Source organism: Hyla sarda, chromosome 9, assembly GCF_029499605.1.
Source record: "Hyla sarda isolate aHylSar1 chromosome 9, aHylSar1.hap1, whole genome shotgun sequence".
NCBI classification, from domain to species: Eukaryota; Metazoa; Chordata; class Amphibia; order Anura; family Hylidae; genus Hyla; species Hyla sarda.
The window spans coordinates 170,044,886-170,059,484 of NC_079197.1; the positions used below are offsets into that span (position 1 = coordinate 170,044,886).

A 14,599-nucleotide genomic window follows, 5' to 3' on the forward strand; every position below is an offset into this window, starting at 1 on the left:
ACTGGTAAAGAGACTAAAAACCTATAAGAGCCATTGCTGGGTTGGCTTGGTTCATAGAGGTGATAGTCCAGAATATTGGCTTCCTCTGGTGGTGGCGGGCCAATATGGTCATTCCCATTCTGGACTATCACCTCTATGAACCAGCCCACATGTAAGGACTACTCTGAATTTTGCCACTATTAGAATTACAAATTTTTTGTTCCATTTCACAGGTCTGTGCCAGAGATCGCCCCATTGTGAGCACACAAGCCTTAGGCCTCATTTACATTAGTCAGTATTTGTGCTCAGTATTGGGCCCAAATAAATAAATCTTTCCATTGTATTTTCTCTCTTTAGGTTTCACTTTGCCATATATACATATATATATATATATATATATATATATATATATATATATATATATATATATATATAGATGCACAATAGCAAGGGATGCATGAAAGATTTGTCATTAGGAAAATGTTCATATTAGTTGTGCAAGCTCCAGTTGTGCACACAAAACATGTGACTTTTGCATTTTTGTGCTGTGCATTCCTAGTAGGTGGGGTTGGGGCTAAGGGGGCGTGGTCACTTGAAGACAAAAATTGTAAGGAAAGTCTCCACCAGCTCAGAGCTGGAGAAGATTTCCTGCCATATATCTAGATTCATCAAGAACTTCTATTAAAAAGTCTTAATCCTTCCAGTACTTTTTAGGGTCTGTATACTACAGAGGAAATGGTTTTCTTTTTGGAACACAGAGCTCTCTGCTGACATCACGAGCACAGTGCTCTCTGCTGACATCATGACCACAGTGCTCTCTGCTGACATTTCTGTCCATTTTAGGAACTGTCCAGAGCAGCATATGTTTGCTATGGGGATTTTCTCCTACTCTGGACAGTTCTTAAAATGGACAGAGATGTCAGCAGAGAGCACTGTGGTCATTATGTAGGCAGAGAGCTCTGTGTTCCAAAAACAAAACCATTTCCTCTGTAGTATTCAGCAGCTAATAAGTACTGAAAGGATTAAGATTTTTTTAATAGAAGTAATTTACAAATCAATTTAACTTTCTGGCACCAGTTAATAAAAAAAAAGGAGAAGTACCCCTTTAAAACAGGAGTACCCCTTTAAGTCTGTGTGTGCACGTCCCTGGGCGTTAATATAGACCGAGTCCCAGTTTTGATATATCTCCTCTTTGAGTGAAAACACTTGGGCTCCACATGTCTGGAATGCAGTAGCCAATCAGTACATGAGTTTGTTGGCAAGCTTGTGTGCTGATTGTTCTTTTCTGTCTAAGTGCTCTCTGATGACACGTGTCTCGGGAACCGCCCAGTTTAGAAGAGGTTTGCTATGGGGATTTGCTTCTAAACTGGGCGGTTCCCGAGACACGTGTCATCAGAGATTACTTAGACAGAAAAGAACAACCTTAACTTCAGAAGCTCATAAGTACTGAAAGGATTAAGATTTTTTAATAGAAGTAATTTACAAATCTGTTTAACTTTCTGGAGCCAGTTGATATATAAAAAAAAGTTTTTTCCTGGAATACCCCTTTAAGTCCAGGGTCAACACATCCATCTACCAGGAGATTTTGGAGCACTTCATGCTTCCTTTCCTTTTGTGGTGTCCCAGTACCGCATTCTATAGCGTTGCAGGACCTGCGGGTCATGTGACTAGGTGAACTCTATGGTATTAGGCTTAAGGACCTTTGGAGGCCCTGTGACGTAAGCAATCCCATCTCACCATGTAATGGTGAATGGCAGATGTTCGGACCAATCAGATTCGCCCCGCCCCCTGCCCATATAAGGGAGCGACGGCCATCTTCTCGCTCTCTTGTTCCTGGGCAAGCAAGCAAGCAAGACCTGCGCGGCAATTATCGCAGTGAGTTAGGCCTGAGCCTTGCGGCAATGGCTGAACAATCTAATTATAGAGTGTATCAATTTCCAAACACTCTGCAGCATCACCGGACCTAATAACTCCCCTAAATCCGGACAGATCTGCAAATCTCTTCCTAAATTCAGAGACTGTATGTCTAGCTCAAGGTCCGCAACTACTGCCAGTCACTAAGTAACCTAAGGACTGTTTATATGAGACTGTTACTGTGCCGTGGATATTGCAAGCACTGCAGTAAAAGTTTTTCAAGTTCAATTTCAAATCTCCCTGTGAACCTTCAGTTAATTTATGCACCTATCGTTATTGGGAAGGGCGGCGATAGGCCGGAACACTGATTCAGCATACCAGCCCTAAGCCTGGCGTCACGAACTCTAGGGTTAACATTAACCCCTGATATACTTATACCATACCACCACTACCATACACCCCCCAAGGGCTACCACAAAGCCTTTTTGGCGTTGCACGAACAGGATTCGGGTGTGTGCCTATCATTGCCACTAGTGAAAGTGTACTCCCCCCCCCCCCCAGAAAGCGAACTTTATTCATGTGTTGCTGTGTACAGGAATTGTGCTTGTGGTGCACCATACAAGGGGGCCAAGAGAAAAGTAAGGGGGGAGGCGAAGATTTGTCTACAGTTGAAATGTGTAAACTGCGTAATGAGCTCATGCTGCGATCCTCTGGTCCGGTCGGCACAGGCGGAGCGCGAACTGCTGCCGAAAAAGCGCGCCCCTGGGCGTGGACGCCAAGTTGCTGTATCCCAGCCGAAAGGGAACTCAGAGATGCAGGAGTAGTTTCTGGAGGCACCGGAAGTCGGGGCTGCACCGAGTGTTCTTCCTGCCCAGCGCCATTTTAGAGAAGCCCACTATAAAAGACGCCACACAGAGCAACCTCTCCAGTCTGCAGAGAGAGTCGGAGAATACAGACATGGAGGGGAGCAGCATTCCACGTGGTCAAGTTGGCAAAATGGCGCCGAAAACACGGAAAGTTGTGGCAGTCGTAGCCCAACTTTTTCAAGAGCTTGCTGACCATCTGCAGCGGTTGTCATTAGACGAAGAGGGGGCCTGCAATCTTCCCCCACTGCCTGATGATGATGATGATTGGCCAGAGACGCCTCCAGCGAACAGTGCAGGGACACCTGGAGGTGCGTCACCGGTGAGATTGTCCCCTCACCACAGGACCCGGGGCTCGTGGGCCGAGATCCCGTCGGAGGAGTCTGCAGTGAGTACCCCGCCAGAGGCGGCCTATTCTTTCTCCTCCAGCCCTGAGGTCATTACTCGATCAAGCTTGCCAAGTGCACGACCGTGCTCACCAAAATTGCCGCAATGGGTGTTCGGAGATGAGCCGGAGCTGATCGAGTACATGCACAGAGTACTTCAACCATTGCCTGGGAAGTCACTCCCACCAATCTCAACTGCAGAAAGGGAAAGGGCCCATAAAGAAGCCGAGCTGGCCGAATTGATGGAAAAGTTAAAGGCCCGACACAAGGAACTCTATGCTCCAAAGCACGAACACTTTGGAGTGCGGTATCAAGAAAATACCAAAGAAATGGAGGCATTGTACATCCATAAATGGGATCACCCCCGAGAAGGGGAGGAGCCATTTGAAAGGAGAAGAGCAACTGTGGCCAAGTTTGACAAGGTCAGAGGTTATGGGACACTCCTTGACTGCCACACTGGGCAGACCATCCTTGTAAACCGGCGAGCAGTGCAAAGGCCATATCTCCATAAGAAGTTCAACACCTTGGAGGTGGGTGAAATTGTGGAGTACACCCCCGTCCGGAGCCTTCGTGGAGAATGGGCTGCGGCGGTCACCAGACCAACAGCCCCAACACAGCTTCCTTTCAAATATTTCCCGTCAATAGATTGGGAGTCTGACCCCTTCAACTTGAGGCTGACATGGTCTGCTCTTAAAGCCTCCATCAGCGCACCCAAGGAGGAGGAGCCTAAAGAGTCAAGTTCGTCATTTTCTGTGTACAGCAAAGAGTCCAGTGCATCATCTTCTATGTACAGCAAAGAACCAAGTTCTTCATCTTTTTCATACCGTCGAGAGTCAAGTTCTGCACAGGGTGAAGAAAACAGGCCAAAGTTGCGGCCACCCAAGTCGGTACCTAGACCCTCTCGGAGCCGTGAGAGTTTGTCTAACCCTGGGGTACCCACAGATGTACCAAGGCCCTCTCGGAGCAGTAAGAATTTGCCTAAGGTACCAACGAAAGGGTCATGGGTTGCTCCTAATTTGGAGATGGTGCTCAAGCCCTATTGCCCCACTGTGATCCCGGCTAGCAAGCCTATAACCCCTTCTCAAGCTGCTTTCCACAACTCCATTCTCATCAATGTGGTGTGGCAAAGCTATGTCAAGTCTGATCCTGCCCCAGATGTTGGCAGATATAGGGGAACCAAGAAAGGCACTACAAGAGTGAAGAAGAACATCTTCTAAAGAGACTCTAAAGTAATGTCTAATTGTTTTTTTTCTGTCTAACCATTTTGTCTTACAGGAACCAAGTTCAAGAATTGTGCCTAGCAGGACTGTGCTAAGTTTGTTTAAGTTTAAAGTTCAGCAACGTAACCACTAAGCTTGTGCCTGACTAATAAGTCAAGAGACTCCTAGCCTGTAGGAGATTCATCAAGGACTGTACCCGGCTGAGTTGTGGTTAAGGCCGTGTTCACTTTTCAACTGAACTCCTAGTGTAGGTGGACTGCTGATCCTCACACGCCTGCTTCATGTATATACCACCAACTTCATGAGAACTCTTATGATAAATGTTGCCTTTAACGGGTGAATGCACCTGAAATCTGTTGGAGTGTTGATAAAAGTATAGTAAATTTGTAGAAGGTTGTGTACACAGAAAGATGTCCTTGCGTCTGTGTACACAAATAGTAAGTAAGATTTGTACATAGAAAATATAGTCCAATGTCTATATACATAAAAAAATAATAACTCAGAGTTGTACATGGAAAATATCGACGTACAGCACGTGTACACTCAATACTAAAAATATATATAATTTCTGTACATACAAATGTATAATAAACTAAAGGTATTTAGTAGTAACTCAATAGGGGACACCTCAGCTCCTCCGAGGGTAGTATTATTGCTGTCGCCCATCGCTAGCACCCGTCTCAACCAAAAATGATAGGGAGGATTCCCTTTCAAATAGTACTTGCACATAATACCCTAGATTACTCACTTAATGTACTACCTCAAAATTTCTCTAGTACATAAATCAAAATAAATATCTCCCTTCAGAAAACACTTAAGGAATTGTAGCATATTGATACCCAATTCCTGCCACTGTTAGGTACACTTCTTCTCTTCTTTATTCATTGCGTGTGTGAGATGCTCTGCCTGGCCAGTAGATGCTCTTGCTAGTACAAAAATAAACACGTAATCCCAAGAATAACCTGGATAGGTTGTTTTGAAAGTGCTCTAGGGGTAAGTAGCGTGTAGTCGATAGACCCTAGCAGCCACCTTTACTGTGACCCAGCTTCCGGCTAGCCAGTATACCCTGTGTGTACTAACTAACAAGTAACTTATTGTTTGGCATATAGAATGTGTGAGATAATACAAATGTCTAGTCAGCTTGATGCAAAAGGTAAATAGAGCTGTACTAATGTTTAGCAAGCCTTATGTACAGAAGTATATACTAATGTTCTGCTTAGCCTCATCAAAATGTATAGAGAGCTAATAAAAGTGTCTTAGGCAGCTATCTAATTGTCTAGGAAGACCTAATTGCCTAGTAAGCTTCGAAATGTATCATAAGTTTGATAAAGTTATATAGGAAGCTAGAGACTAAAGGATAGATGGCTTCTTTAATTGTCTAGATAGCATTCAAATGTCTAGATAGCATTCAAATGTCTAGATAATACCAAAATGTGTTTAGCCTACTTAGGATGTATAGCAAAAGTACAGATCATCCTGTTCTAGTCCTAGTCCCTCTGTCTCAGGGGACAGACGTCGAGGCCGACTTATCTTTAGTAAGGGGGTTTGTGGTGTCCCAGTACCACATTCTATACGGTACTTATTTATGCATGGGTCCCCATAGCCAGAGTCCCTAGGACGTAGGGATCCCTGTCAGCCAGTCTTCCCCTAGTCGCCTCTATTCTAGTTTATAATCAGTAATTTATTCATAGGTTAAAGTAAATAGAATGATATGTGTAAATAAACATGTGTTAATTACTTGTTTTCCATTAGCGTTGCAGGACCTGCGGGTCATGTGACTAGGGGAACTCTATGGTATTAGGCTTAAGGACCTTTGGAGGCCCTGTGACGTAAGCAATCCCATTACACTATGTAATGGTGAATGGCAGATGTTCGGACCAATCAGATTCACCCTGCCCCCTGCCCCCTGCCCATATAAGGGAGCGGCGGCCATCTTCTCACTCTCTGGTTCCTGGGCAAGCAAGCAAGCAAGACCTGCGCAGCAATTATCGCAGTGAGTTAGGCCTGAGCCTTGCGGCAACGGCTGAACAATCTAATTATAGAGTGTATCACTTCCCAAACACTCTGCAGCATCACCGGACCTAATGATTCCCCTAAATCCGGACGGATCTGCAAATCTCTTCCTAAATTCAGAGACTGTATGTCTAGCTCAAGGTCCGCAACTACTGCCAGTCACTAAGCAACCTAAGGACTGTTTGTATGAGACTGTTACTGTGCCGTGGATATTGCAAGCACTTCAGTAAAAAGTTATTCAAGTTCAAGTTCAAATCTCCCTGTGGACCTTCAGTCATTTCATGCACCTATCGTTACTGGGAAGGGTGGCGATAGGCCGGAACATTGATTCAGCATACCAGCCCTCAGCCTGGCGTCACAAACTCTAGGGTTAACATTAACCCCTGATATACTTATACCATACCACCACTACCATACACCCCCCAAGGGCTACCACACTTTTAAGTTGCATTAATTAAATACAATGGACTTTTGCACGATATTCTAATTTTTCGAGTTTCACCTGTAGTATGAAGAATCAATGTCTGAATCATTTGGCATTTCTAGCGATGTATTACAGCAGGTTTTCCCAACCACTGCGCCTCCAGCTGTTGCAAAACTACAACTTCCAGCATGCCCAGACAGCCTTTGGCTGTCTGGGCATGCTGGGAGTTGTAGTTTTGCAACAGCTGGAGGCACCCTGGTTGGGAAACACTGCTTTAGTTTACTTAGTTCCCACACAAAACTAAGATTTCAGTCCATAGATCTCCATGTTATTCTCATAAAGTCTATTATGTCCTGCCGTGATCCCCTCTCGGCACCTTCTGTGTGATTATTTCCTGCCGTCATTTCTCACTCCTGATTTATTCTCTCTGCTCAGTACTATTTCTGGAGAGGCGCAATGTTCTGCAGCTGCTTCCTGCTCTGTCCTGTCTGCACTGACCACAATACTGAGCCTGTAGATACATATTCCCTCCAGACTCCTCTATTATCATGTAGGTGCACCTGTACACAATACCAGGCAATACCACAAAGAGTGCAGAACGAAAGAGAGAAGTGGTACTGTGCTGTGACATAAGAAGAGTATTGTACTGATATCCAATGTACATGGGAAGTGGTACTGTGCTGTGACATAAGAAGGGTATTGTACTGATATCAAATGTACATGGGAAGTGGTACTGTGCTGTGACATAAGAAGGGTATTGTACTGATATCAAATGTACATGGGAAGTGGTACTGTGCTGTGACATAAGAAGGGTATTGTACTGATATCAAATGTACATGGGAAGTGGTACTGTGCTGTGACATAAGAAGGGAATTGTACTGATATCCAATATACATGGGAAGTGGCACTGTGCTGTGACATAAGAAGGGGATTGTACTGATATCCAATATACATGGGAAGTGGTACTGTGCTGTGACATAAGAAGGCAATTGTACTGATATCCAATGTACATGGGAAGTGGTACTTTGCTGTGACATAAGAAGGGTATTGTACTGATATCCAACGTACATGGGAAGTGGTACTGTGCTGTGACATAAGAAGGGAATTGTACTGATATCCAATATACATGGGAAGTGGTACTGTGCTGTGACATAAGAAGAGTATTGTACTGATATCCAATGTACATGGGAAGTGGTACTGTGCTGTGACATAAGAAGGGTATTGTACTGATATCAAATGTACATGGGAAGTGGTACTGTGCTGTGACATAAGAAGGGTATTGTACTGATATCAAATGTACATGGGAAGTGGTACTGTGCTGTGACATAAGAAGGGTATTGTACTGATATCAAATGTACATGGGAAGTGGTACTGTGCTGTGACATAAGAAGGGAATTGTACTGATATCCAATATACATGGGAAGTGGCACTGTGCTGTGACATAAGAAGGGGATTGTACTGATATCCAATATACATGGGAAGTGGTACTGTGCTGTGACATAAGAAGGCAATTGTACTGATATCCAATGTACATGGGAAGTGGTACTTTGCTGTGACATAAGAAGGGTATTGTACTGATATCCAACGTACATGGGAAGTGGTACTGTGCTGTGACATAAGAAGGGAATTGTACTGATATCCAATATACATGGGAAGTGGTACTGTGCTGTGACATAAGAAGGCAATTGTACTGATATCCAATGTACATGGGAAGTGGTACTTTGCTGTGACATAAGAAGGGTATTGTACTGATATCCAACGTACATGGGAAGTGGTACTGTGCTGTGACATAAGAAGGGAATTGTACTGATATCCAATATACATGGGAAGTGGTACTGTGCTGTGACATAAGAAGGGGATTGTACTGATATCCAATATACATGGGAAGTGGTACTGTGCTGTGACATAAGAAGGGAATTGTACTGATATCCAACGTACATGGGAAGTGGTACTGTGCTGTGACATAAGAAGGGTATTGTACTGATATCCAACGTACATGGGAAGTGGTACTGTGCTGTGACATAAGAAGGGAATTGTACTGATATCCAATATACATGGGAAGTGGTACTGTGCTGTGACATAAGAAGGGAATTGTACTGATATCCAATATACATGGGAAGTGGTACTGTGCTGTGACATAAGAAGGGTATTGTACTGATATCCAATGTACATGGGAAGTGGTACTGTGCTGTGACATAAGAAGGGGATTGTACTGATATCCAATATACATGGGAAGTGGTACTGTGCTGTGACATAAGAAGGGAATTGTACTGATATCCAATATACATGGGAAGTGGTACTGTGCTGTGACATAAGAAGGGAATTGTACTGATATCCAATATACATGGGAAGTGGTACTGTGCTGTGACATAAGAAGGGTATTGTACTGATATCCAACGTACATGAGAAGTGGTACTGTGCTGTGACATAAGAAGGGAATTGTACTGATATCCAATATACATGGGAAGTGGTACTGTGCTGTGACATAAGAAGGGTATTGTACTGATATCCAACGTACATGGGAAGTGGTACTGTGCTGTGACATAAGAAGGGTATTGTACTGATATCCAATATACATGGGAAGTGGTACTGTGCTGCGACATAAGAAGGGTATTGTACTGATATCCAATATACATGGGAAGTGGTACTGTGCTGTGACATAAGAAGGGAATTGTACTGATATCCAATATACATGGGAAGTGGTACTGTGCTGTGACATAAGAAGGGAATTGTACTGATATCCAATATACATGGGAAGTGGTACTGTGCTGTGACATAAGAAGGGTATTGTACTGATATCCAATATACATGGGAAGTGGTACTGTGCTGTGACATAAGAAGAGTATTGTACTGATATCCAATGTACATGGGAAGTGGTACTGTGCTGTGACATAAGAAGAGTATTGTACTGATATCCAATATACATGGGAAGTGGTACTGTGCTGTGACATAAGAAGGGAATTGTACTGATATCCAATATACATGGGAAGTGGTACTGTGCTGTGACATAAGAAGGGTATTGTACTGATATCCAACGTACATGGGAAGTGGTACTGTGCTGTGACATAAGAAGGGAATTGTACTGATATCCAATGTACATGGGAAGTGGTACTGTGCTGTGACATAAGAAGGGTATTGTACTGATATCCAACGTACATGAGAAGTGGTACTGTGCTGTGACATAAGAAGGGAATTGTACTGATATCCAATATACATGGGAAGTGGTACTGTGCTGCGACATAAGAAGGGTATTGTACTGATATCCAATATACATGGGAAGTGGTACTGTGCTGTGAAATAAGAAGGGAATTGTACTGATATCCAATGTACATGGGAAGTGGTACTGTGCTGTGACATAACAAGGGGATTGTACTGATATCAAATGTACATGGGAAGTGGTACTGTGCTGTGACATAAGAAGGGAATTGTACTGATATCCAATATACATGGGAAGTGGTACTGTGCTGTGACATAAGAAGGGTATTGTACTGATATCCAACGTACATGGGAAGTGGTACTGTGCTGTGACATAAGAAGGGAATTGTACTGATATCCAATATACATGGGAAGTGGTACTGTGCTGTGACATAAGAAGGGAATTGTACTGATATCCAATATACATGGGAAGTGGTACTGTGCTGTGACATAAGAAGGGTATTGTACTGATATCCAACGTACATGAGAAGTGGTACTGTGCTGTGACATAAGAAGGGAATTGTACTGATATCCAATATACATGGGAAGTGGTACTGTGCTGTGATATAAGAAGGGTATTGTACTGATATCCAACGTACATGGGAAGTGGTACTGTGCTGTGACATAAGAAGGGAATTGTACTGATATCCAATGTACATGGGAAGTGGTACTGTGCTGTGACATAAGAAGGGGATTGTACTGATATCCAATATACATGGGAAGTGGTACTGTGCTGTGACATAAGAAGGGTATTGTACTGATATCCAATATACATGGGAAGTGGTACTGTGCTGTGACATAAGAAGGCAATTGTACTGATATCCAATGTACATGGGAAGTGATACTTTGCTGTGACATAAGAAGGGAATTGTACTGATATCCAATATACATGGGAAGTGGTACTGTGCTGTGGCATAAGAAGAGTATTGTACTGATATCCAATATACATGGGAAGTGGTACTGTGCTGTGACATAAGAAGGGTATTGTACTGATATCCAACGTACATGAGAAGTGGTACTGTGCTGTGACATAAGAAGGGAATTGTACTGATATCCAATATACATGGGAAGTGGTACTGTGCTGCGACATAAGAAGGGTATTGTACTGATATCCAATATACATGGGAAGTGGTACTGTGCTGTGACATAAGAAGGGAATTGTACTGATATCCAATATACATGGGAAGTGGTACTGTGCTGTGACATAAGAAGGGTATTGTACTGATATCCAACGTACATGGGAAGTGGTACTGTGCTGTGACATAAGAAGGGAATTGTACTGATATCCAATATACATGGGAAGTGGTACTGTGCTGTGACATAAGAAGAGTATTGTACTGATATCCAATACACATGGGAAGTGGTACTGTGCTGTGACATAAGAAGGGAATTGTACTGATATCCAATATACATGGGAAGTGGTACTGTGCTGTGACATAAGAAGGGTATTGTACTGATATCCAACGTACATGGGAAGTGGTACTGTGCTGTGACATAAGAAGGGAATTGTACTGATATCCAATATACATGGGAAGTGGTACTGTGCTGTGACATAAGAAGGGTATTGTACTGATATCCAATGTACATGGGAAGTGGTACTGTGCTGTGACATAAGAAGGGTATTGTACTGATATCCAACGTACATGAGAAGTGGTACTGTGCTGTGACATAAGAAGGGAATTGTACTGATATCCAATATACATGGGAAGTGGTACTGTGCTGCGACATAAGAAGGGTATTGTACTGATATCCAATATACATGGGAAGTGGTACTGTGCTGTGACATAAGAAGGGAATTGTACTGATATCCAATATACATGGGAAGTGGTACTGTGCTGTGACATAAGAAGGGTATTGTACTGATATCCAACGTACATGGGAAGTGGTACTGTGCTGCGACATAAGAAGGGAATTGTACTGATATCCAACGTACATGGGAAGTGGTACTGTGCTGTGACATAAGAAGGGTATTGAATTGATATCCAGTGTACAGTAGTGTACAGAAGTGGTACTGTGCTATAAAGCAGGCAGTGTATTGAATTATGAGGCGTCTTTCACACTAGCAAATTACTCCGTTTAGCAAGTTCCGTCGCTAGTTTCGTCCTAAAATCAGCTGTCACCGGCAGTAACCAAATCCTATACGTCCGTTAGAAAATCCCATTATAGTCTATGGGATTTTTCTAATAGCCGTTTTAATCCATTATAGTCTATGGGATTTTTCTAATAGCCGTTTTAATCCATTATAGTCTATGGGATTTTTCTAATAGCCGTTTTAATCCATTATAGTCTATGGGATTTTTCTAATAGCCGTTTTAATCCATTATAGTCTATGGGATTTTTCTAATAGCCGTTTTAATCCATTATAGTCTATGGGATTTTTCTAATAGCCGTTTTAATCCATTATAGTCTATGGGATTTTTCTAATAGCCGTTTTAATCCATTATAGTCTATGGGATTTTTCTAATAGCCGTTTTAATCCATTATAGTCCGCTATTGATTGTTATTTTGTGACGGAAGATGGTAACGGGAGAGAATAGTTCATGTGCACTTGTACAAAGAAGACAAATACATTATTGTAATACATTATTGAGTGTGAAATACAATGTTGCAGTTATAGGGCAAAAAACAGTCATTGCAGGTAGTGTGCGGCACATAAGAAGTGATACCGTGCACCTGTACAACGATCACCAGACATTACTACAAATCAGATCGGATTTTTGGACTATTCTCCGCCACATCTACCGCCATCTCCTCCTGATACATTCACCTTCTGCTATTCCCGTCCTGACCCTTCACCTTTACATCCTGCTCCTCCGCTACCGATAATTCTGTCAATACTGCCCCCCCCCCCCCTCCATAACCTAAGGTCGCCACCTTTCTTGCAAAAGAAAAAAAAAAAAAAAGGCCATGCTCATTTGCATAATTAATTATATATGCGTGAAATCAGCTGTCCTATTCTGACCCCTATAACTTTTTATTTCTCCTTATGCGGCCTGTATAAGGCTCATTTTTTGCGCCCCGATCTGTAGTATTTAACACAGGACCATTTTTTTTTCCTATGTGACTTTTTGATCGCTTTTTTTTTTTAATTAAATTCTGGAGTTGCAGTTAGTTACTACCTACAACTCCCAGCATTCCCTGATACAGCCTGTGGATTAGCAGCTGCCCCCAAACAAAAACTACAACTCCCAGCATGTTGGACTATACAGTAGTATATAGTATAGGTCAGTGTTTCCCAACCAGGTGTGCCTCCAGCTGTTGCAAAACTACAACTCCCAGCATTTTGGACTAAATAGTAGTATATAAAATAGGTCAGTCTTTCCCAACCAGGGGTGCCTCCAGCTGTTGCAAAACTACAACTTCCAGCATGTTTGACTATACAGTAGTATATAGTATAGGTCAGTGTCTCCCAACCAGGGGTGCCTCCAGCTGTTGCCAAACTACAACTCCCAGCATGTTGGGATGTATAGTAGTATATAGTATAGGTCAGTGTTTCCCATCCAGGGGTGCCTCCAGCTGTTGCAAAACGACAACTCCCAGCATGTTGGACTGTATAGTAGTATATATTATAGATCAGTGTTTCCCATCCAGGTGAGCCTCCAGCTGTTGCAAAACTACAACTCCCAGCATGTTGGACTATACAGTAGTATATAGTATAGGTCAGTGTTTCCCATCCAGGGGTGCCTCCAGCTGTTGCAAAACGACAACTCCCAGCATGTTGGACTGTATAGTAGTATATATTATAGATCAGTGTTTCCCATCCAGGTGAGCCTCCGGCTGTTGCAAAACTGCGACTCCCAGCATTTTGGACTAAATAGTAGTATATAATATAGGTCAGTCTTTCCCAACCAGGGGTGCCTCCAGCTGTTGCAAAACTGCGACTCCCAGCATGTTGGACTATACAGTAGTATATAGTATAGGTCAGTGTTTCCCATCCAGGGTGTCTCCGGCTGTTGCAAAACTACAACTCCCAGCATGCCCGGACAGCCAACGGCTGTCCGGGCATGCTGGGAGTTGTAGTTTTGCAACAGCTGGAGGCTCTCTGGTTGGGAAACACTGGTACAGGTTATGGTGCAACATGCCGGGAGTTGTAGGATTGGTTGGATAGATACCAGCCATTGCATTGCCGGTATTTTTATATTAAAAATAGTAATAATTGTCAGGGTGGCCAAAATACCGTCTGTGCTGGTAAAACACCGTCCAGGTGGCAGCGCTCCCCCCCCCCCCACCCTACATTTCCACAAGTAGCACCATATTATTTCAATAAGGAGCCTACATCTTCATGGTTGACCGCTTGGCCACAGTTTTGCCCCTTTCCGCCATGGCTTACCTTTGCAAACCGTCAGAGAAGCCAGAGCTAGGAGTATCCAGAAGGTGCCCATCACAGCGTGACAGATAGTCCAGGAAGGTTTTTCAACAAGTTGTTGGCATCCCGCTACGTCTCCCGGCTCCGCACAACTCCTTCCCCATCATACAATAAGAGAATGAGTGAGGTCAGATGCAGGAAAGTGCCCCCCCATCCTATATCATTATAGGACAAACTGCACCCTGTTAACTTCCTGACTGCAGACAATAGGGAGAGCCTGAGAACCGAGCGGCCGGGAGGGGGTGGGGTGCTAGGGGAAATATTAGTGAGCTACAAACCTCATATACCAGTAAAATATA

General features: G+C 43.3%; 1 protein-coding gene across 1 annotated transcript in view; it reads right to left on the bottom strand.

The window, feature by feature from the left end:
• LOC130291077 (neurogenic locus notch homolog protein 1-like) overlaps window positions 1-14,374 on the bottom strand; it is a 72,752-nt gene extending 58,378 nt beyond the window's left edge. The window contains exon 1 of the mRNA XM_056539450.1: window positions 14,265-14,374. Within this exon, the coding sequence (XP_056395425.1) occupies window positions 14,265-14,316 (52 nt within the window). The 5' untranslated portion in view covers window positions 14,317-14,374. The remainder of the gene's footprint in view (window positions 1-14,264) is intronic.
• Between the last annotated feature and the right edge of the window lie 225 nt (window positions 14,375-14,599).